General features: G+C 36.1%; 1 protein-coding gene and 1 non-coding gene across 14 annotated transcripts in view; both read right to left on the minus strand.

The window, feature by feature from the left end:
- FAM135A (family with sequence similarity 135 member A) overlaps positions 1–22,455 on the minus strand; it is a 151,662-nt gene that overhangs the window by 43,472 nt on the left and 85,735 nt on the right. For all 13 annotated transcript variants that reach the window (XM_021670250.2, XM_021670249.2, XM_012471872.3 and 10 more), the window contains 2 exons: positions 21,402–21,557; positions 1,208–1,281 (listed from right to left, as the gene is read on the minus strand). In XM_021670250.2, coding sequence (XP_021525925.2) covers positions 1,208–1,281; positions 21,402–21,557 — 230 coding nt within the window. The remainder of the gene's footprint in view (positions 1–1,207; positions 1,282–21,401; positions 21,558–22,455) is intronic.
- Positions 16,196–16,255, minus strand: LOC135268554 (U7 small nuclear RNA). The gene has a single exon (XR_010336859.1). It is a non-coding gene; the product is annotated as a U7 small nuclear RNA (small nuclear RNA).

The following is a 22,455-nucleotide window of genomic DNA, read 5'->3' on the forward strand; positions in this document are numbered from 1 at the left end:
AGACTAATTATTTATGTAATTCTCATTATATTTTTCCATACTTTATGTTATTTCAAAGTGAATTTCTATGCTTAATGTCTTAACTTAATATAAGCATAAAAGAGAAATACCAAAAGTTCAAGTGCTTAATAATCATTTGATGATAGTGCTGGGAAAAAGATGTGTTTCACTACTACTGTTTCTACTCAACATATATTGACAAATAAAATTAACAGCTATTTAAAATATGATGTATAATTTTCTAATACAAAACAGAAAACCTTGCCGTATGGAAAATTTCAAACAAATCAAAGAATAGTATTAAAAAACCCCACATACATACCACCAAACTTCAGCAATTAACGTGTCTTTTTTATCAACACTCACTGCCTACCCTGACACTCTATTATTATTTACAGGTTTTTCTGTGGTATAATTTATATGCATTGAAATATAAATATTAGCTGTATAGTTTTGACAAATGTATATATGATACAGAACATTTCCATCTGCTCAGTTCCCTTATGTCTTCCCAATCCAGCCCAAGTCAACACCAAGAAAACCACTGTCCTGTCTTTTTTTTTCACCTTAGTTTTGCCTTTTCTATAAATTCATACAAGTAGAATCACACAGTATTCAATTTTTAACACCTAGCTTTTTTTGTTCAGCATAATATCCTCAAAATATTCTTTAATGGCAAAGAAAACCAGGAATAAATCTATTCAGTAGGAAAGGTAGAAGGCATTTGTTATGGGTATTTTAATGGTAAATCATTTGCAATATAGAAGACAGTATTTATGAAAATATGTAATAAAAATGATGAACATAAGAAATTCTGACCTGTGAAAATAAAGATAGATGAAAATATGTAATAAAAAATGATGAACATAAGAAATTCTGATCTGTAAAATAAAGATAGAATATGGCCAAATGGAAGGCTAGAGCCAAAGTTGTAAGAGACTACCCAAGATTATGGCAGATCTGAAAAAAAGGAAGGGAGAAATACAGTGCATTATGTTTCTTTGTCTGTAAAGTAAGGGGCTTTTATGAAGTAATTCATAAGATGAAACTCAATTTGATTAAAGATGGGATTTCTGAAATTCAAATTCTCCTAATTTCTTATATTGTTAATACTGCATATTCTGTCACTGATAAATTCTGAGACACTGATACATATCTTATATAAAAGGAAATAAAATATTTTTAATTTTGGATTTATACTACTCACTGAAGTTCCTGGTATGCAATGGCAGCTTCTCTTGGATGCTCAAAACAAAAGAATGCCTCAGAAAATCTGCGTACCTAAAAAATTCCAAAAGAGAGAGTATTAATAACGTGGCATATTTAAAAAGTCAATCTGGCATCTTATGGTAGGGAGAGAAATTGCCTCCATTAGGCCTTCCATAATCACCCATCAGAATTAAACTTCCCTTCTCCCTCTTCAGTGTTGCCGAAACACTGAATTTTTGTACTGCATGAAATAAATCTGAAAAGCATATATAAATATAAGCTATTATGATTACCATTACAGCCTTTACCATCTTTTGTTTTAAAATAATTATATATGTGAATCGTCTCCCCTCCTAAATTGTAATGTTCTTTAGAATTGAAACTGTAGGCCAGGTGTGGTGGCTTTTGCCTATAATCCCAGCACTTTGGGAGGCTGAGGTGGGTGGATTACTTCAGGTCAGGAGTTCAAGACCAGCTGACCAACATGATGAAACCCCATCTCTCCTAAAAATACAAAAATTAGCTGGGTATGGTGATGGGCGCCTGTAATCCCAGTTACTTAGGAGGCTGAGGCAGGAGAATCACTTGAACCTGGGAGTCAGAGGTTGCAGTGAGCCAAGATGGCACTGTTGCACTCCAGCCTAGGCGACAAAAGTGAAATTTCAAAAGAAAGAAAGAGCGAGAGAGAGAGCGCACGCATATTACAAAATCAAGTACTTGGTAAATAAATGTTGAATCTAGCTGAACATTTCTTCCATTACATTTGTATTTTAACCCTTTCATTTTTAATTATGAAAGGAAAGGCTCTGTCAGCTACTGGAGCAAAATTGAGCAACAGGAGCTGGAAAAGATGTCTTGTTTGGACAGTACAGAGAGGGGAAATTATATTACATCTGTGATTATTTTCTAAAGAAAGTATGATCTAGGATCCTTTGGTTTTAAATGTATAACAAATTAGAGACGTATTTTACTTGTCGTCAATATCCGGCCAGATGAATTTCTGACTTACTAAACTTGTTTCCCTAAGCAGATAAACCTGGGTCTTCAGATAAACAAGTCAACGAGGGAGGTGGGTGCAACAACTTTCATACGTTGTCCAAACGCTTCTTTTTTTCCTCTCCAACATTAAAGGAAAGATGAGAAAAAAAAAACCCATCAGCCTGTCTGGCTATCTATTAAGATGATTTCTTTTGGGGCTATAAAGCATGGAAAAAAATGCATCTTTAAGTTATCTGGATTCCTGCACTTGCAGCTGGACCCCCAAAACTGGTTAGCTGTTTTTCCTTCTCTCTCTACCTTCCCTAAGTCCTACAATAACAATCATTTCTTTACAGTACTCTACACCTCACAGTCTTGAAACTAAAAACTTCATTCTCATTCTTTGACTTAAAACACATAAAAACTCAGTGTCAAATTGAATGATAAAAACAAAAAAACTCTAGGATGATATTATCTTCGTTTAATAGGTGAGGAAACGAAGACACAAAGAGATTAATTATTTGGCCAAGATAACATAGCTAGTAGGCAATAAACCCGTGATTCAAACCAAGATTTGAGAAACTAAATCTTGTGCTCCAAACCACTTATCTTTTCCTTTCTGCATTAAGACTCCTTGTTATCAGAAATCTTTTTTTTCCTGTATGCACCCATACGAAGTTCTTTCTAAATTCACTCTCAGCATAATTATCATGCTGTAGTTATTACAAGTAAGGGTATTAACTATAGTGTGTGGCCATAACTAAGGTATGACTGCCACCTGATGGCAATATAGCTTATTTTCAGGCAAAAGTTTGACAAAGAAAAAAATTTTTAATTTACAGATTTAAACTTCCAATATGGGGACTATATATATTACTACTTTGTATATGTATACATTTGGGTGCATTTTTTATGTTTATAAAACATGAGTTTTGTGCGCTCAATTAAAAAAAAAAAACTTATTTGGCAACGTCAATTATTCAAAAGCTAGGAGGAAGAAAATAGCTGAGCATTCAAAGTAAGTATTTATTAATGCTTCACAGAGTTAAATACTCCTGTATCTGTGTTCATTCTAATAATGCTGTTCAAATTGCTAACACAGTATTTATTATAAAACAATTCTACATGTGTACATTCAGATTAGATTCTAATCTTGAGTGCAGGGTCTCTATCTGATAGATTATATAGTATCTATGCTGCCTTGAAAAAAATAAGCACCTTGCAAATGTTTACTGAACAAATGTTTTTAAGTCCTTGCACTACCTCATAGCAAAATAACATAAAGTCCTTTTATTACAAAGCTGATTTATACTTATTATTTGATACAATCCACCTGGTTTCAGTTATTTGCTTTCTCAATCCATAGCACATTTAAAAAGCAAATTAGACAAAGAAAAATGAAGAATTAAGAGGTAAAAATGAAAAATGAAGAGGTAAGTACACAGGAGTTTCAAGAAATAATAAGAACGTGATGAAAAAAAAATCCACCTAGAAATTCCCTATAAAAGATCACACAAAATAAATAAAAAATTAATGTAACTTGAGATCTTTTAATGGATATTCCAATATCCTGGCATTTTTAATAACATGGAATATCAGTATATTAAAGTTGAGTGCATTAAAACTCATGACAACTAAATCATTATCAAATGACTAAAGTACATTTAGTATAGGCATACCTTGGAGATATTATGAGTTAGGGTCCAGACCACCACAATAAAGTGAATATTGCAATATGAATTTTTCAGTTTCCCAGTGTATATAAAATTGTGTTTACACTATACTGTAGTCTATTAAGTGTGCAATAACATAATATCTTTTTTAAAAAAACAATGTGTATACCTTAATTTAAAAATATTTTATTGTTAAAAATGCTAATGATCATGTGAGCCTTCAGCTCACATGGTGGTGGAAGATCTTTCCTTGATATTGATAGCCGCTGATTAGGGTGGTTGGGGCAGCTATGACAATTTCTTAAATTCAACAATGACATTTACTACATGAATTGACTCTTCCTTTCACAAAAGATTTCTCTGTAGCATGTGATGCAGTTAAACAGCATTTTACCCAGAGTATAATTTCGTTAAACCCACAGATTTTTCCACTAAGTTTATGTAATATTCCAAATTTTTTGTTGTCATTTCAACAACGTTCACAGTATCTTCACCAGGACTAGATTCCATCTCAAGAAACCAATTTCTCTGTTTATCCATAACAAGCAACTCTGCATCTATTCAAGTATGATCATGAGATTGCAGCAATTCAGTTACATTTTCAGTCTCCAATTCTAATTCTAGTTCTCTTGCTACTTCCACCACATCTGCAGTTATTTTCTCCACTCGTCTTGACCCCCTCAAAGTTACCTATAAGAGTTAAAATCAACCTCTTCCAAACTTCTGTTCATGTTGATATTTTGACCTCCTTCCTTGAATCATGAATGTTCTTAATGGCATCTACAATCGTGATTTTTTTTTCCAAAAGGTTTTTCTTTTATTTTGGCCAGATCCACCATAGGACTTACTGTGTATGGCCAGCTATTGCCTTACAAAACGTATTTAAGTAATAAGGCTTGAAACTCAAAATGATTTATGGATCACATGGGCTGAAGAACAGATGTTGTGGTAGCAGGCATGGAAACATCATTAATCTCCTTTATCTCCATGAGAGGTTTTGGCTGAGTAGGTGCAATGTTAATGCGCAATAATATTTTGAAAGGAATCTTTTTATTCCTGAACTGTAGGTCTCAACAGTGGGCTTAAAATGTTTAGTAAACTATGGTGTAAACAGATGTGCTGTAATCCAAGCTTTTGTTATTCTGTTAATAGAGCACAGAGTAGATTCAGCATAATTCTCAGGGGCTCTAGAATTTAGGAATGGTGAGTGAGTATTGGCTTCAACTTCAAAGCACCAGCTACATTAGCTCCTAACAAGAGACTCAGCCTGTCCTTTAAAGTCATGCACTGACTTCTCTTTTCTAGCTATGAAAATCTTAGACGGCATTTTTTCTACTAGAAGGCTGTTTTATCTCCACTGAAAATCTACTGTTTAGTGAAGTCACCTTCATCATTTATTTTTGCTAGATCTTCTGGATAACATGCTGTAACTTCTCCATCAGAACTTGCTGTCTTACCTCACACTTTTATGTTATGGAGACTTCTTGCCTTAAACCTCAACAACCAATCTCTGCTATTTTCAAATTTTTCTTCTGTAGCTTTCTCACCTCTCAGCCTTCATAGAATTGAAAAGAGTTAGGACCCCGCTCTGATTAGGCTTTGGCTTAAGGTACTGTTGTGGCTGATCTTCTATCCAGACCACTCAAACTTTTTCCACATCACTACTAAGGCTGTTTTACTTTCTTATCATTTCATTAGAGAAGCATTTCAATTTCCTTCAATAACTTTTCCTTTGTATTCACAAGTTGGCTAACTGGTGCAAGAGACCTAGCTTGTAGTATATCTTGGCTTTCAACATGCCTTCCTCCCTAGGTTTAATCATCTCAAGCTTTTGATTTAAAATGAGAAACTTACAACTTTTCCTCTCACTTGAACACTTAGAGATCATTGCATATTAACTGACCTAATTTGAATATTGTTGTGTCTCAGGGAATATGGAGACCCAAATAGAGGAAGAGAGATGGAAGGAATGCTAGTTGGTGAAAGAGAATAGACACAACATGTATTAAGTTCACTGTCATATATGGGCACTACTTGTGTTGTTTCAAAACAATTCCAATAGTAACATCAAATATTATGGTTAGCATATTTAAAGAAAAAAATTTACTCATTAAAGATCACACTATTGGCTGGGCGCGGTGGCTCACACCTGTAATCCCACCACTTTGGGAGGCCGAAGCGAGAGGATCACCTGAGGGCAGGAGTTCGAGACCAGCCTGGCCAACATGGTGAAACCCTGTCTCTACTAAAACGCAAAAATTACCTGGGTGTGGTGGTGGGCCTCTATAATCCCAGAATCACTTGAACCTGGGAGGCAAAGGTTGCAGTGAGCTGAGATTGAGCCATCGTACTCCAGCCTGAGTGACAAGAGTAAAGCTCTATCTCAAAAAAAAAAAAATTCATTCTAAAATTTATTTTTGGATAGATTTATTTATTGAGACAGGGTCTTCCTCTGTCACCCAGGCTGGACTGTGGTGGCACTATCACAGCTCAACACAACTGCAACCTCCCAGGGGTGGGTGATCCTCCCACCTTAGCCTCCCAAGTAGGTGGAATGACACATGCACCCCACCATGCCCAGCTAATATTTGTATTTTTTGTAGTGATGGGGTTTCCCCATGAAGAGCCCAGGCTGTTCTCAAACTCCTGGGCTCAAGTGGTCCACCCACCTCAGCCTTCCAGAGTGTTAGGATTACTGGTGTGAGCCATCACCCCCCGCCTGGATAGACTTATTTACTGCAAGTGCTAGACATGATTTTTATATATACCCATAAAAGCTAGAAAACATTTTGTTTATGTTCATAATTATAGTCAAATTGGAAGTCTGCCCAAACCTTGTAAAATATAAAAGTATCAAATTATATATTATAAATAAGCAATATGTTCCAAGAAGTACTTTTACTTTATTTAGAAAATGACATTCACATAGTTATACTCAAAGAATACCAGATCAAGCAGTTTTAGCAATTAATGTCTCTTTTTAAAAATGCAAACTTCATAACGTTTTGAATAAATAACACATTATTTTAAAGAGGTTCTTTAAGTGGAAAGAATGGCTATATGAGCTATTCCTAACTCTTTCCCTCTACTAGAATATAAGTTGCATCAATACTGTTGAAAATACTATTTTATGATATTAAAATCTCAATAAAAGCTAGTAAGAATTCACTGACACTCTGGATTCCTTACTGGAAGGTAATGGCTATACATTAGAATCTAGAATCCTGCAAATCCATATGGCAGCTTTAAAGTATAAATTTAAAAAACATGCTCCTTCAACAGGCAGATGCAACTAGACTCCAAGGAGGACAGGCCAAATTTCAGTTCCCACTCTTTATAGGTCAATTCTCTTATTTAGGGAATACCCTAACCCTGTTAATCATTTGGAGAACTTTAAAAAATTTCCCTAGGTCTGGACCTCATTTACCACCGACCTTTTTAAAAGTTCCCCAGGTAATTCAAATGTACAGCCAGGGCTGAAAACTTCTATTTTAACATTAACTGAGACCACGAGAGTAGATCCTGCCCTCCTCCTTCTGCAAACAACTATAAAACCGGTTAAAATACATGAAGCAACTTTTTTAAGCACTGAGGAACAAGCACTAGACATGCAAAACATTAGGAAAATACAATGTACAATCAATAGATAAAATCAGCCAATAGAAAGAGACACCAAGATAATTGAGATGTTTGAATAAGCAGGCAATTTTTAAAAAATAAACTTAATTATTTTTACAGCAGTTTTAGGTTTACAGAAAAACTGATCAGAAAGTACAAAAGGTTTCCATATTGCCCTTCGTACCCCTCCAGCTTCCCCTATTATTTACATCTTGTGTTACTGTGGTATCTTTGTTTCAACTGATGAACCAATATAATATACTATATTAAAGTGCATTATTTACATTAAGGTTCACTCTTGGTGTGGTATATGGGCTTCGAAAAATATATAATGACACACGTATATACCATTACTGTCTCATATAGAATATTTTTACTGCCCCCTAAATCCCCTGTGCTCTACCTTCCTGTCCCTCCTTCTATCCCCCAGAGGCCCTGACACAACCCAGATCTTTTTACTGTCTCCACAGTTTTTCCTTTCCAGAATGTTGTATAGTTGAAATCATACAGTATATGTAGATTTTTCAGGTTGCCTTCTTTCAGTCTGCCATATGCTTTCAAGGTTCCTCAATGTCTTTTCATGGCTTCACTAATTATTTCTGTTTATTGCCAAATAACATTCCATTGTACGAATGGACACAGTTTGTTTATCCAGTTACCTATTGAAGGACATCTTGGTTGCTTCCAAGTTTTGACTATCATGAATGAAGCTACTATATGTGGAGGTTTTTATGTGTACATAAATTTTCAATTCATTTGGATAAACACCAAGGGCTGTGATAGCTGGATTTTATGATGAGAATATGTTGTTTTTTAAGAAACCACCAAAGTGTCTTCCAAAATGGCCATCCTATTTGTGTTCCTACCAGGAATGAAAGGGAGTTCCTGTTGCTCCACATCTCACCAACATTTGCTTTTCTCAGTGTTTTGGATTATAGCCATTCTTATAAGTGTACAGTGGTTATCTCATTTTAATTTGTAATTCTCTAATAACATATGATAATGGATATTTTATTTCCCCCATGTAGAAGACTAGAGTTGGATATTTCTCTTCCCCCAGGTCAGTGAGGCTCTAGTAAGATACTTTCCACTGAGGCACATTTTGTTAAAGACAAAATGTTCTGGATGTATTTCAAAATGGCTACATTCCCTCCCCACCATCTGGAAGTATGAGGGGCTTTTCTCCAATTTTCACTGAAAGAAGCTGGTAGGGCTTTTGGAGGTGAAAGTCATGAAAGTATGGGATTCCCTAAGATCCCCCCTCACCCCTGCCAGGAGTTTTTAACTCATCTGTCCATACTGAGTCTCCAGAAATTCATCAATTATAAGTTTCCTATTGCAGGACTGGCTACAGTAGTGATTTCTATTCATGAGTTTTTATTCCATTAGATGGGATTCTCTGTAACTGGCTATCGGACTCTCCAATTTTGGGGACAGGAGTTTGCCTGTGACCTTAATTCTTTGATAAATCTAAGAAGAGTTGTTGATTTTTCAGTTCATTCAGCTTTTTTGTTGCTAGTATGTGAGTAACAACTTCCAAAGCTCTTATACGCTGGATCAGAAACTAGAAGTCTAAGTCAGCACTTTTAAACAATGATTATAAATTGCCCAATGGTTTTTGGAGATCCAAGATGGCTGCTTAGGAGGAACTCGGGAATGCAGCTCCGAGAGAAAGCACAGAGGGTGAGTGGACGCCGTATTTCCAGACTGATTTTTACTGCCCACAGACCAGGAGATTCACACGCAGAGAAGCCACACGGGTCGCCAGCGCCGCTGGCTTGAACGGCGCAGCCGCTGGGCCGGCACCCTGAGGCAACGGCTCACTGTACAAAGTGAGAGAGTCTGAGTCCCCTATAAGCCAGCAAAGGGAGCTGAAACGGGGAGCCAGGCCAGCGCCACGAATCTCAGAGCCGCGGCTTTAGCCAACGCAGTGGCTCCGGAGGCAGATCAGATGAGACGGTGTCCCCTCTTACCCAGCAAGAAGACCTGAAACACAACTGAAACCGGGACGGTCCAGCTCTGTGGAGGAGGGGCGTTCTCCATAGGCACCCTGCTGTTCTCTACCAAGGCAATCCGCCACTACAGAGACTCCATCACTACAGGGGCGGGCCAACACATCGGAAGCAGTTCTAACTACACCCAGAAGTTCACACGGAAGCTGGGTGGAGCCCACAGCAGCTTAGCGAAGCCTCTGCAACCTGAGTGTGACTAGGCTGCCACCTTGTGGGCAGGGAAAACAGCAACCGCACAGGGGAACATCATAAAACCGTAACTCCCTGGGACAGAACACCTGGGGGGAAGAGCAGGGGGTTTATGAGTTCTGCCACAGCAGACTTAAAATTACCAAAATCAGAAAGACAACAACCACAAAGTCAACAGGTGGATAAATCCACAAAGATGGGAAGAAACCAGCGCAAAAAGGATGAAAACACCCAAAACCAGAACACTTCTCCTCCTACAAGGGATCACAACTCCTCACCAGCAAGGGAACAAGACTGGATGGAGAATGAGTGTGATGAAATGACAGAATCAGCTTTCAGAAAGTGGATAATAAGAAACTTCCGTGAGCTAAAAGAACATGTCCTAACCCAATGCAAAGAAACTAAGAACCTTGAAAAAAGACTTGACGAAATGCTAACAAGAATGGACAACTTAGAGAGGAATATGAGTGAATTGATGGAGCTGAAAAACACAACACGAGAACTTCACGAAGCATGCACAAGTTTCAACAGCCGAATTGACCAAGCAGAAGAAAGGATATCAGAGGTCGAAGATCAACTCAATGAAATAAAACGAGAAGGCAAGATTAGAGAAAACAGGGTAAAAAGGAATGAACAAAGTCTCCAAGAAATATGGGACTATGTGAAAAGACCTAATCTACGTTTGATAGGTGTACCTGAATGTGACGAAGAGAATGCATCCAAGCTGGAAAATACTCTTCAGGATATTATCCAGGAAAACTTCCCCAACCTAACAAGGCAGGCCGAGATTCAAGTCCAGGAAATACAGAGAACACCACAAAGATATTCCTCTAGAAGAGCAACCCCAAGACACATAATCATCAGATTCACCAGGGTTGAAATGAAGGAGAAAATACTAAGGGCAGCCAGAGAGAAAGGTCGGGTTACCCACAAAGGGAAGCCCATCAGACTCACTGCAGATCTCTCAGCAGAAACCCTACAGGCCAGAAGAGAGTGGGGGCCGATATTCAACATCCTTAAGGAAAAGAACTTTCAACCCAGAATTTCGTATCCAGCCAAACTAAGCTTCATAAGTGAAGGAAAAATAAAATTCTTTGTGAACAAGCAAGAACTCAGAGAGTTCATCACCACCAGACCAGCTCTACAAGAGCTCCTGAAGGAGGCACTACACATAGAAAAGAACAACCAGTACCAGCCACTCCAAAAACACACGAAAAGGTAAAGAGCATCAACACAATGAAGAATCTGCATCAACCAAAGGGCAAAACAGCCACCTAGCACCAAAATGACAGGATTGAATTCACACGTAACAATATTAACCCTAAATGTAAACGGACTAAATGCCCCAATCAAAAGACACAGACTGGCAAATTGGATAAAAAGCCAAAACCCATCAGTGTGCTGTATCCAGGAAACCCATCTCGCATGCAAGGATACACAAAGGCTCAAAATAAAGGGATGGAGGAAGATTTACCAAGCAAATGGAGAGCAAAAAAAAGCAGGAGTTGCAATTCTCATCTCTGATAAAATAGACTTTAAAGCAACAAAGATCAAAAGAGACAAAGAAGGACATTACATAATGGTAAAAGGATCAATGCAGCAAGAAGAGCTAACGATCCTAAATATATATGCACCTAATACAGGAGCACCCAGATACATAAGGCAAGTTCTTAAAGACTTACAAAGAGACTTAGACTCCCACACAATAATAGTGGGAGACTTCAACACACCCTTGTCAATATTAGACAGATCAACGAGACAGAAAATTAACAAGGATATCCAGGACTTGAACTCAGACCTGGAACAAGCAAACCTAATAGACATTTACAGAACTCTCCACCCCAAATCCACAGAATATACATTCTTCTCAGCACCACATCACACGTACTCTAAAATTGACCACATAATTGGAAGTAAATCACTCCTCAGCAAATGCAAAAGAACGGAAACCATAACAAACAGTCTCTCAGACCACAGTGCAATCAAGTTAGAACTCAGAATTCAGAAACCAACCCAGAACCGCACAGCCTCATGGAAAATGAACAACTTTCTCCTGAATGTTGACTGGATAAACAATGAAATGAAGGCAGAAATAAAGACGTTCTTCGAAACCAACGAGAATGAAGACACCACATACCAGAATCTCTGGGACACATTTAAAGCAGTCTCTAGAGGAAAATATATAGCAATAAGTGCCCACATGAGAAGAAAGGAGAGATCTAAAATTGAAACCCTATCGTCAAAATTGAAAGAGCTAGAGGAGCAAGATCAAAAAAACTCAAAACCTAGCAGAAGACAAGAAATAACTAAGATCAAAGCAGAATTGAAGGAGATAGAGACACGAAAAACCCTTCAAAAAATCAATAAATCCAGGAGCTGGTTTTTTGAAAAGATCAACAAAATAGACAGACCACTAGCCAGACTAATAAAAAAGAAAAGAGAGAATAATCAAATAGATGCAATAAAAAATGACAAAGGGGATATCACCACAGATTCCACAGAAATTCAAACCATCATCAGAGATTATTACAAACAACTCTATGCACATAAATTAGAAAACCTGGAGGAAATGGATAAATTCCTGGACAGCTGCCTCCTGCCAAGCCTAAACCAGGAAGAAGTCGAAACCCTGAATAGACCAATAACAAGGTCTGAAGTCGAGGCAGCAATTAAGAGCCTACCACCCAAAAAAAGCCCAGGTCCAGATGGGTTCACAGCCGAATTCTACCAGACATACAAAGAGGAACTGATACCATTCATACTGAAACTATTCCAAATAATCCAAAAAGAGGGAATCCTTCCGAAATCATTTTATGAGACCAACATCATCCTAATACCAAAACCTGGCAGAGACTCAACAAGAAAAGAAAACTACAGGCCAATATCCATGATGAACATAGATGCAAAAATCTTCAATAAAATAATGGCAAGCCGATTACAACAGCACATCAAAAAGCTTATCCACCATGATCAAGTAGGATTCATCCCGGGGATGCAAGGCTGGTTCAATATACGCAAGTCTATAAATGTAATTCACCACATAAACAGAACCAAAGACAAAAACCACATGATTATCTCAATTGATGCAGAGAAGGCCTTCGACAAAATTCAACAGCCCTTTATGCTAAAAACCCTCAATAAACTAGGTATCGATGGAACGTATCTCAAAATAATAAAAGCTATTTACGACAAACCGACAGCCAATATCATACTGAACGGGCAAAAACTGGAAGCATTCCCTTTGAAATCTGGCACTAGACAAGGATGCCCTCTCTCACCACTCCTATTCAATATAGTACTGGAAGTTCTAGCCAGAGCAATCAGGCAAGAAAAAGAAATAAAGGGTATTCAATTAGGAAAGGAGGAAGTCAAATTGTCTCTATTTGCAGACGACATGATTGTATATCTAGAAGACCCCCTCATCTCAGCCCAAAAGCTCCTGAAACTGATAAGCAACTTCAGCAAAGTCTCAGGATACAAAATCAATGTGCAAAAATCACAAGCATTCCTATACACCAATAACAGACTTAAAGAGAGCCAAATCAAGAACTAACTGCCATTCACAATTGCTACAAAGAGAATAAAATACCTAGGAATACAACTAACAAGGAATGTAAAGGACCTCTTCAAGGAGAACTACAAATCACTGCTCAACGAAATAAGAGAGGACACAAACAGATGGAGAAACATTCCATGTTCATGGTTAGGAAGAATTAATATCGTGAAAATGGCCATACTGCCCAAAGTAATATACAGATTCAATGCTATCCCCATCAAGCTACCAATGACCTTCTTCACAGAACTGGAAAAAACCACCTTAAACTTCATATGGAACCAAAAGAGAGTCCGCATAGCCAAGTCAATTCTAAGCAAAAAGAACAAAGCAGGAGGCATCACACTACCAGACATCAAACTCTACTACAAGGCTACAGTAATCAAAACAGCATGGTACTGGTACCAAAACAGAGATATAGACCAATGGAACAGAACAGAGGCGTCGGAGGCAACACAACATATCTACAACCACCTGATCTTTGACAAACCTGATAAAAACAAGCAATGGGGAAAGGATTCCCTGTTCAATAAGTGGTGTTGGGAAAACTGGCTAGCCATATGCAGAAAGCAGAAACTGGACCCCTTCCTGACACCTTACACTAAAATTGACTCCAGATGGATTAAAGACTTAAACATAAGACCTAACACCATAAAAACACTAGAAGGAAACCTAGGCAAAACCATTCAGGACATAGGCGTAGGCAAGGACTTCATGACCAAAACACCAAAAGCATTGGCAACAAAAGTCAAAATAGACAAATGGGACCTAATCAAACTCCACAGCTTCTGCACAGCAAAAGAAACAGTCAATAGAGTGAATCGGCAACCAACAGAATGGGAAAAAATTTTTGCAGCCTACCCATCTGACAAAGGGCTGATATCCAGAATTTACAACGAGCTAAAAAAGATTTACAAGATAAAAACAAACAAGCCCATTCAAAAGTGGGCAAAGGATATGAACAGATACTTTACAAAAGAAGACATACATGAGGCCAACAAGCATATGAAAAAATGCTCATCATCACTGGCCATTAGAGAAATGCAAATCAAAACTACATTGAGATACCATCTCACACCAGTTAGAATGGCAATCATTAAAAAATCTGGAGACAACAGATGCTGGAGAGGATGTGGAGAAACAGGAACACTTTTACACTGTTGGTGGGAGTGTAAATTAGTTCAACCATTGTGGAAAACAGTGTGGCGATTCCTCAAGGACCTAGAAATAGAAATTCCATTTGACCCAGCAATCCCATTACTGGGCATATATCCAAAGGATTATAAATCGTTCTACTATAAGGACACATGCACATGAATGTTCATAGCAGCACAGTTTACAATAGCAAAGACCTGGAACCAACTCAAATGCCCATCGATGATAGACTGGACAGGAAAAAGGTGGCACATATACACCATGGAATATTATGCAGCCATTAAAAACGAGGAGTTCGCGTCCTTTGTAGGGACATGGATGAACCTGGAAACCATCATTCTCAGCAAACTGACACAAGAACACAAAATCAAACACCACATGTTCTCACTCATAGGCGGGTGTTGAACAAGGAGAACACATGGACACAGGGAGGGGAGCACTATACATGGGGGTCTGTTGTGGGGGAGTGGGGGGGACAGCGGGGGGGTGGGGAATTGGGGAGGGATAGCATGGGGAGAAATGCCAGATATGGGTGAAGGGGAGGAAGGCAGCAAATCACACTGCCACATATGCACCTAAGCAACAACCTTGCATGTTTTTCACATGTACCCCAAAACCTAAAATGCAATAAAAAAAAAAAAATAAATAAATTGCCCAATGACTGAAAGAAGCTGGTAATAAAGAGTAAACAGATAGGGCTTTTCAGTATAAAAATGGAACTATTATACATGAAGAGAACAAAATGGAAATTTAAGAAGTAAAATATATAATATCTGAAATGAAATATTAGATGATATTAAGAGCAGATTAGTCACTATAGAAGAGTTAATGAATTTGAACTCAGAATCTAACAAATTATTCAGTCTGAAGAGCATAGATGAAAAATTGCTAAAAAACAAGGGATCAAATGATATAACATATGTATAATTAGAGTACCAGAGGGAGAAGAGAGGGAAAGAAACAGGGTGGAAAATATATCTGAAGCTATAATAGCAAATTTCTTTAAAATTGATAAAAATAACCTAGAGCCCCTAACATATGTATAATTAGAGTACCAGAGGGAGAAGAGAGGGAAAGAAACAGGGTGGAAAATATATCTGAAGCTATAATAGCAAATTTCTTTAAAATTGATAAAAATAACCCTAGAGCCCCAAGAATACCAGCAAATCCCAAGCAAGATAAATACAGAAAAACAAACAACGACAATACAACTGCAGCAAGGTGTATCGTAGTCAAACTGCTGGAAAACAAAGACAAGGAGAAAAATCCTAAAGGCAGCCAGAGGGGAAAAACAGTATAAATAACTGACTTTTTATAAGACTACAGAGGTCAGAAGATAATGACACTTTTTAAAGTACTCAAACAGAGGGCGAAGACTATCAATCCAAGGTTAAACGACACTATCGATCAACTTGAGCTGATGGAGATTTATAGAATATTCTACCTAAAACATTTAGCAAAGCATAAAGTCATTATGCAAAAATCAATTATACTTCTATATCCTAGTAGCAACCACGTGGAAAATAAAATTTAAAAACCATTTATAATAGTATCAGATAATATAAAACGCGTACGAGTAAACTTAAGGCATAAAAACTACAAAAGCAGATTTTAGATAAATTGAAGAAGGTCGAAATAAATGGGGAACTAAATAGAAAGCCATATTATGCCCACAAATTGTCTGAATCAATATGGTTAAGGAGGTAATTGTCCCTAAATTGATCTATAGATTTTACTCAGTGTAAACTGAAATCCCAAGAGGATTCAAAAAAATAAAAATTGACATGATTTAAAATTTTCTGTGGAGAAAAGATTTTTCAATAAAAACCAGAAAACCTGCTAGACAAATTCTAAAAGAGCTGTTACTTGATTTAAAATTTATATAGAAATGCAAGAGATCTAGAATAGCCAAAACAATCTCAAAAAAGAAGAAAACCTTGGACGACTTATGTAACTACCTGGCTGCAAGACTTAGTATAATATTCCATAATAAAGTTAGTGTGGTATTTATTAACATAAAGATGTATAATAGGCCAATGGAACAGAAAAAAAGGTCAAGAAATAGACTCATGCTTATTAGTCAATTGATTTTCAACAAAGATTCTAAGGCAATTTAATAGAGAAAGAAAAGTCTTTTCAATAAATGATGCCAAAAAACCTGAATAGAAAAAAAAAAAATGAATCTTAAGCCATACACCTCACACCAAATTAAAAAATTAATTCAAGATGACTCATGGTCCTACATGTAAGAGCTACAATTCTAATGCTCTACACATAAAAGAAAAAAAAAAAGATAAATTGTACTTAAATATTCTCATCAAAATATATTACTGAGAAAATGAAAATGTAAAATTTCTGCAACTTAGTTCAATTGTGCTGCTTCTGAATTCGTTATCAGACAGCCTATATACTTTCTTGTAGCTAAGTCTGCCCCTGTACAAACACTGAATGTCCTTTTGACTACTTCAGTTCCTGTAGGCTTAGCACTGTATTCTCAGAAGAACAAGATATTTTATTAGCAAAGTTCCTCTTGAATTGCTAAGTGGGAGCCAGATAAAACAATGTTACTATGTCCACAGTTTTAGTGATACACTGCAGGGCAGGGAAAGACTTATTTCTGAGTAACATTAGCTCATTTTCTTATTCTGTCTTTATTATCCTTCCATGATTCATTTACGAATTAAAATAGGCCGTATCTTGGTATCCAGAATGGGGTAAGAAAAGGGAAGCTCTAGGTAAAATTCCAAAGTTTATCTTTAGTATTTTGGTTTTCCACAAACCTGATTTTTGTCTTGGTTCTCTTTGTCCCTTCTTCTCGAAGTTGTGTTCATCAGCTGCTCTTAAGTTTACCATCTCGTTCATTTTCCACCCAGAACAGCTTCTTTCCCACAGAATATCAAGCTATAAAGTTGCCTCTAATCCTTGCAACCATTCTCTTCCCAAAACTTCCATTCAGGTAAGACAAAGTATTAACAGAACAATTTAATGGAACTCTAATATTTTTCTCTAGTAAAAACATAGTTTTAAAAAAAAAAATACCCTGTCTGCCTGCAGGAACTAAATAAAAACATAAAAAATTAAAAAAAAATGGAAAAACAAAATAAAAAACAAAAAGAAGAGAAAAAAATACCCTGAAGATTACCTTTCCCACGTAAAACTATTTCTTGCTGCTGGCCTTTACTTCTACTAATCACTAAAATTAAACTTCAAACAGACTTTTATTTTGTGGAAGAGGTATCGACTCTCCTCTTAGCTTTATAATGTAGGAGTCGGCAAACTACAGCCTGAGAACAAAATCTGGTCCACCACCTGTTTTTGTAAATAAAACTTTATTGAAACACAGCCACATTCACTTATTCATATATGGTGTCCATGGCTGCTTTCATGTTACAACAGAGCTGAGCTGTTTAGACAAAGATGTGTGGCTCCCAAAGCCCAAAATATTTACCATTTGGTCCTTACAGTTAAAAGCTGATTCTTGTTCTACAGCATAGAAAATTGGATCACTTGTTGTGTATTCTGATGTACTTTTCAAGAAAACTTTGCCTGAAGTATTGGTATGCATTCAGCTCACCTCTCTATAGAGATGTGCTGGCTTTCAAGTTCTAGTCAGAGTCCTAACTTTCCAAAAAAAGAATGTTGTGAGATCCTTTAATCCTTATCGATGTCACTTTAATTCATCCTGAAAACTGGCCACATTTCTGATACTATTACCATAATTCGTCGTTGTTCAAAATCTTGATAGTGAGAAAAGATGTTCATAAAAATTGTTGAAAAAGTACATTCCATTCATTATGCTATTCATTCTAAATTGCTACATTAAGATGATGCCAGACTACCAGTAAGTTGAATACAGTGATTATGCCATTTTATCCATTGTAGAATCCTTTTCATTTAGCCCTTTAGAGAAGGTGATTGATCTTTTAATGAAGAAATTCTAAAAAAAAGTCCTACAAAACAACAGTATTTGATATATGGATCCTGTTTACTACAATATAGCAAAAATAATGAAACAAAACAAAACACACAGGGAGAAAATTAACACCATCAAAAATTGTTTTTTTGAAAAGACTAATACAATAACAAACTTCTAGTGAGACCAAGAAAAAGAAAGAAGGCACAAATAATTAGAAACTAGAATAAAATCAGGAATGAAACTAGAAAACACTAGATATTATAGATATTAAAAAGATAACTGAAGGATACTAGAACTACTTGATGTCCATAAATTAACAAACTTAGAATGGGCAAACTCCTTGAAAAATATCATCTACTAAAACTGATTGAAAAAAATATGCAGTATCGCCCCAATACTGTGTCATCTTAATCTATTCACCAGGAAATATAATACAAAACCAAACTGAAGAATAGTTCACAAACTTACTGGCCAATACTCCTCAAAAGAGTCAGTCATGCAAAGATAAAGCATTAGTCCAGATTAAATAAGTAAAGGAACATGAAAACTGAATCAATGTGTTCCTGAATTTGATCCTGGAAAAAGTTGTTATGCCAAACATTAGCAAGATGAATGGTAAAACTTAAATATGGACCATATATTAAGTATCAATATTGTATCAATATAAAAATTCCTAAAGTAGATCGGTGTATTGGTTAACTAACTTACGGTATATATGTTGAAGTATTTAATGATAAAAGAATATTATGCTTATAATTATATTGTTCAGGAAAAACAATATATATAAGTATATATGTATGTATATATTTATATGTGTATCTACTTACAAAAAAGACACAATGATAAAGCAAATGTGCCAAAATGCTAATTTGTGATTCTGCTGAAAATTATATAGGAGTTTTTTTTGAGAGGGAGTTTCACTCTTGTCACCCAGGCTAGAGTGCAGTGTTGTGATCTCGGCTCACTGCAACCTCCACTTCCTGGGTTCAAATGATTCTCCTGCCTTAGCCTTCCAAGTAGCTGTGATTATAGGTGCTCGCTACCACACCTCACTAATTTTTGTACTTTTAGTAGAGATGGGGTTTTACCATGTTGGCCAGACTGGCCTTGAACTCCGTACCTCAGGTGATCCATCCTCCTTGGCCTCCCAAAGTGGTGGTATTACATGCATAAACCACCGCTCCTGGCCAACATTTTTAAGCCTTCTGAAAGTTTTCAATTATACTTTAGAAGCTTTACAGTTTTACCTTTCACATTTATATCTTCAATCCACTTGGAATTGAATTTTATGTGGTATTTACCATGTGGATACCCAACTGTCTCAAACATCATTTATTGAAAAATCTAAGTTTTTTACACTGATCCACATATGTTATATACAAAAATGGCTATGTCCATGTCTGGCCATTCTCTTAGTTTCCTTCTGTTCTAAAATTAAGACCTCTAGTTCATTATAAAATAATATAAAGTCAATGAAAACAATAAACCATGAAATGAGAGAGGATCTATTAGTAAAAACATATAACAAAGGACACAGAAAAGTATTAGAAATAAAGAAGAAAAAAGTAATCTTATTAGAAATGGGCAAAAAGATTAGAATAGGCATTTCACATGGAGCAAACCTGCATAACCAATAATCACATAAAGCAGTGCTCAACTGCATGGGTCATCAGAGAAATGCAAATTAAAGCCACAGTAATATACCATTTCACATCCATCAGTTTGGCAAAGTTTAAAAAGCTCGCCAATATCAAGAGTTGGAGAGTATGTGGAGTAATAAACTGTGCTGGTGGGAGGGAAAATCGGTACAACTCTGAAAACTGTCACATTAGCTAGTAAAATTGAAGTTATGTATAGCCTATGACTCAGCAATTTCCCTCACAGGTAGGTATTTCAGAGAAACTGATATGTCAGGAAAAATACACAAGAATGTTCATAGAAGCTTGGTTTGTAATAGCTACAAGTTAGAAAGAATCCAAGTATCTATCAATAGTAGAATGGATAAACAAATGTGAGTATATTCAAATGGAATTGAATACATTACAGCGATGATAATGAACAATCTACAGGTACTATAAAAAAAGATGAATTAATCTCCTAATGTGTTGCACGAAAAAGCAAGATACAGAAGAATACTCATTGTACAATTTCATCTATATAGAATTCAATAACAGGTGGAAACAACCTCTACTATTTAGTGTGCATACATAGTGATAAAACTAAAAGAGGAGGAACTCATCATCACAAAAGACAGGATACTGATTACTTCTAAGTTTTAGGAAGGGTTTAATAATTGGAAAAGACAGAGAGAACATCTGTAGTGTTGACAGTGTTCTACTTCTTGATCTGGATAACTGAAAGGGTTTTGCTTTTAATTATTTGATAAAATGTGCATGTTTTATGTACTTTTCTGATTTTGATTATATATTATGTTTTATAATTAAGAAAATTTAAAAAAAGAAATAAATAATGTTTGGAGGAATTCACAGTACGTAAAGCAAAATTACAGTGCATGCAGAGTGTAAAAGGAAACAAGATAGAAAGATATTTAATATGTCCAAATCTTGAGATGCTATACGATAAAATTGTATAGAAATTCTTGCATAATGTCCATACTAGGTCTACAGCAAACATATATGTGTAATGTGTAAACTGCCCCCTCCATCCTGCAAAGTTCATAATATACTTTCCTATATTAGGTCAGCAATAGAGAGAAGAAGGGAAGGAAAAGGAGGAAAATGAGAAGAGGGAGATAGAAGTTTCAGATAGCTCTCTAGTTCCTGATTTCTGTCCCTAATGAGGCTTGGCTATTAATTCCTATTCTTAGGTTCCAGGGGCCATCATGTAGCATATATTTTCCTATTTTACTAACTTAGGTGGTTTTTCTTAGCAACAGGGATTGTGATTGAAATAGGTCATATGCTTAACTGTACTGTTCCACTGTATTATTAATTTTGGAAGTCAAACAACATAATGATAAATGTTTCTTCTCTGATTTATCAATATATAGGTAAAAATCAGGCTTTTTGTTCACAAAAAATTTCTAAAGGTAAATAATACTCATTAAAATGCTCTGAAATCACTTTTCTTTAACTTACCCTCAAAGTATGGTGCTCTTGTGCTAATAATATTCTTAGTTCTTCGTGTAGTGTTATAACTTCCAGAAACTGTCCCCATAAAGCCATCAGAAGTGAGCAAAGTTGTGCAAGATTCATATTTATAAGTTCTGCCAGTTCATCAGGATTCTCTATTTTCTGAAATGAAAAGAAAAAAAAAATTTCACTACTTCCCGAGATTTAATGTTAACATACTTAAATATAATGTGATTGAGAATATTAATACAAAGGCAAATTTGTGGTTTAAAAAAGAAATGTGCATTTGCATGTGCATGCACATGTGGGCAGAGAGAGAAAGATCAATTGACAATGGTTTTTTTACTTAACTGATACTTACTGAAGTAATTTTCAAAAACTTAACCAATATTTCAATATCTAAGATGTCTTGTTAACTGAAATAATGTCAATTGTAAACTAAAATTACAAATTAGGATTCTACAGAGAATGATCAGCTTCTAACACCAAAATATTGGGAATTTTAAACACAGCATTCAAATAATGAGAGTTATAATTTTTTTGAAATATAATCATTCTTAAGATTCTTTTCCCCCAATCAGCTAAGAAAAATAATTAAAATATCTATGACTCCTCAGAAAAAAACAGATACTTTCTGAAGTAGTCCTTTTCTCTCACTCCTATGTTCTTAGGTTCTACTTCACTTATGAGTAATCCTTTTACAGAGTTGTCAAACACTTATTTTTCTTTTCTAGCAATTCACTCGTTATTTATTGAACACACTTTAAATGCTAATGGCCTGGATTCTAGAGATACAAAGATTAATATGAGAAGTTCACAGTCTAGTGAGGAGAGAAAAGCAGGTAAACAAACCATAATAAAATACTGTTATTAGGACATGATCCAAAGATGGCCGAATAGAAAATGCTCCAATCTGCAGCTTCCAGCGAGACCAATGCAGAAGGTGGGTGATTTCTGCATTTCCAACTGAGGTACCCAGTTTATCACACTGGGACTAGTTAGGTTGTTGGTCCAACCCACGGTAGGGTGAGGAGAAGCAGGGTGGGGCACTGCTTCACCT

The sequence above is a fragment of the Aotus nancymaae genome, unplaced genomic scaffold (genome assembly GCF_030222135.1).
Source record: "Aotus nancymaae isolate 86718 unplaced genomic scaffold, 86718_ANA_hifiasm-v0.15.2.pri h1tg000040l, whole genome shotgun sequence".
In the NCBI taxonomy this organism is placed as follows: domain Eukaryota; kingdom Metazoa; phylum Chordata; class Mammalia; order Primates; family Aotidae; genus Aotus; species Aotus nancymaae.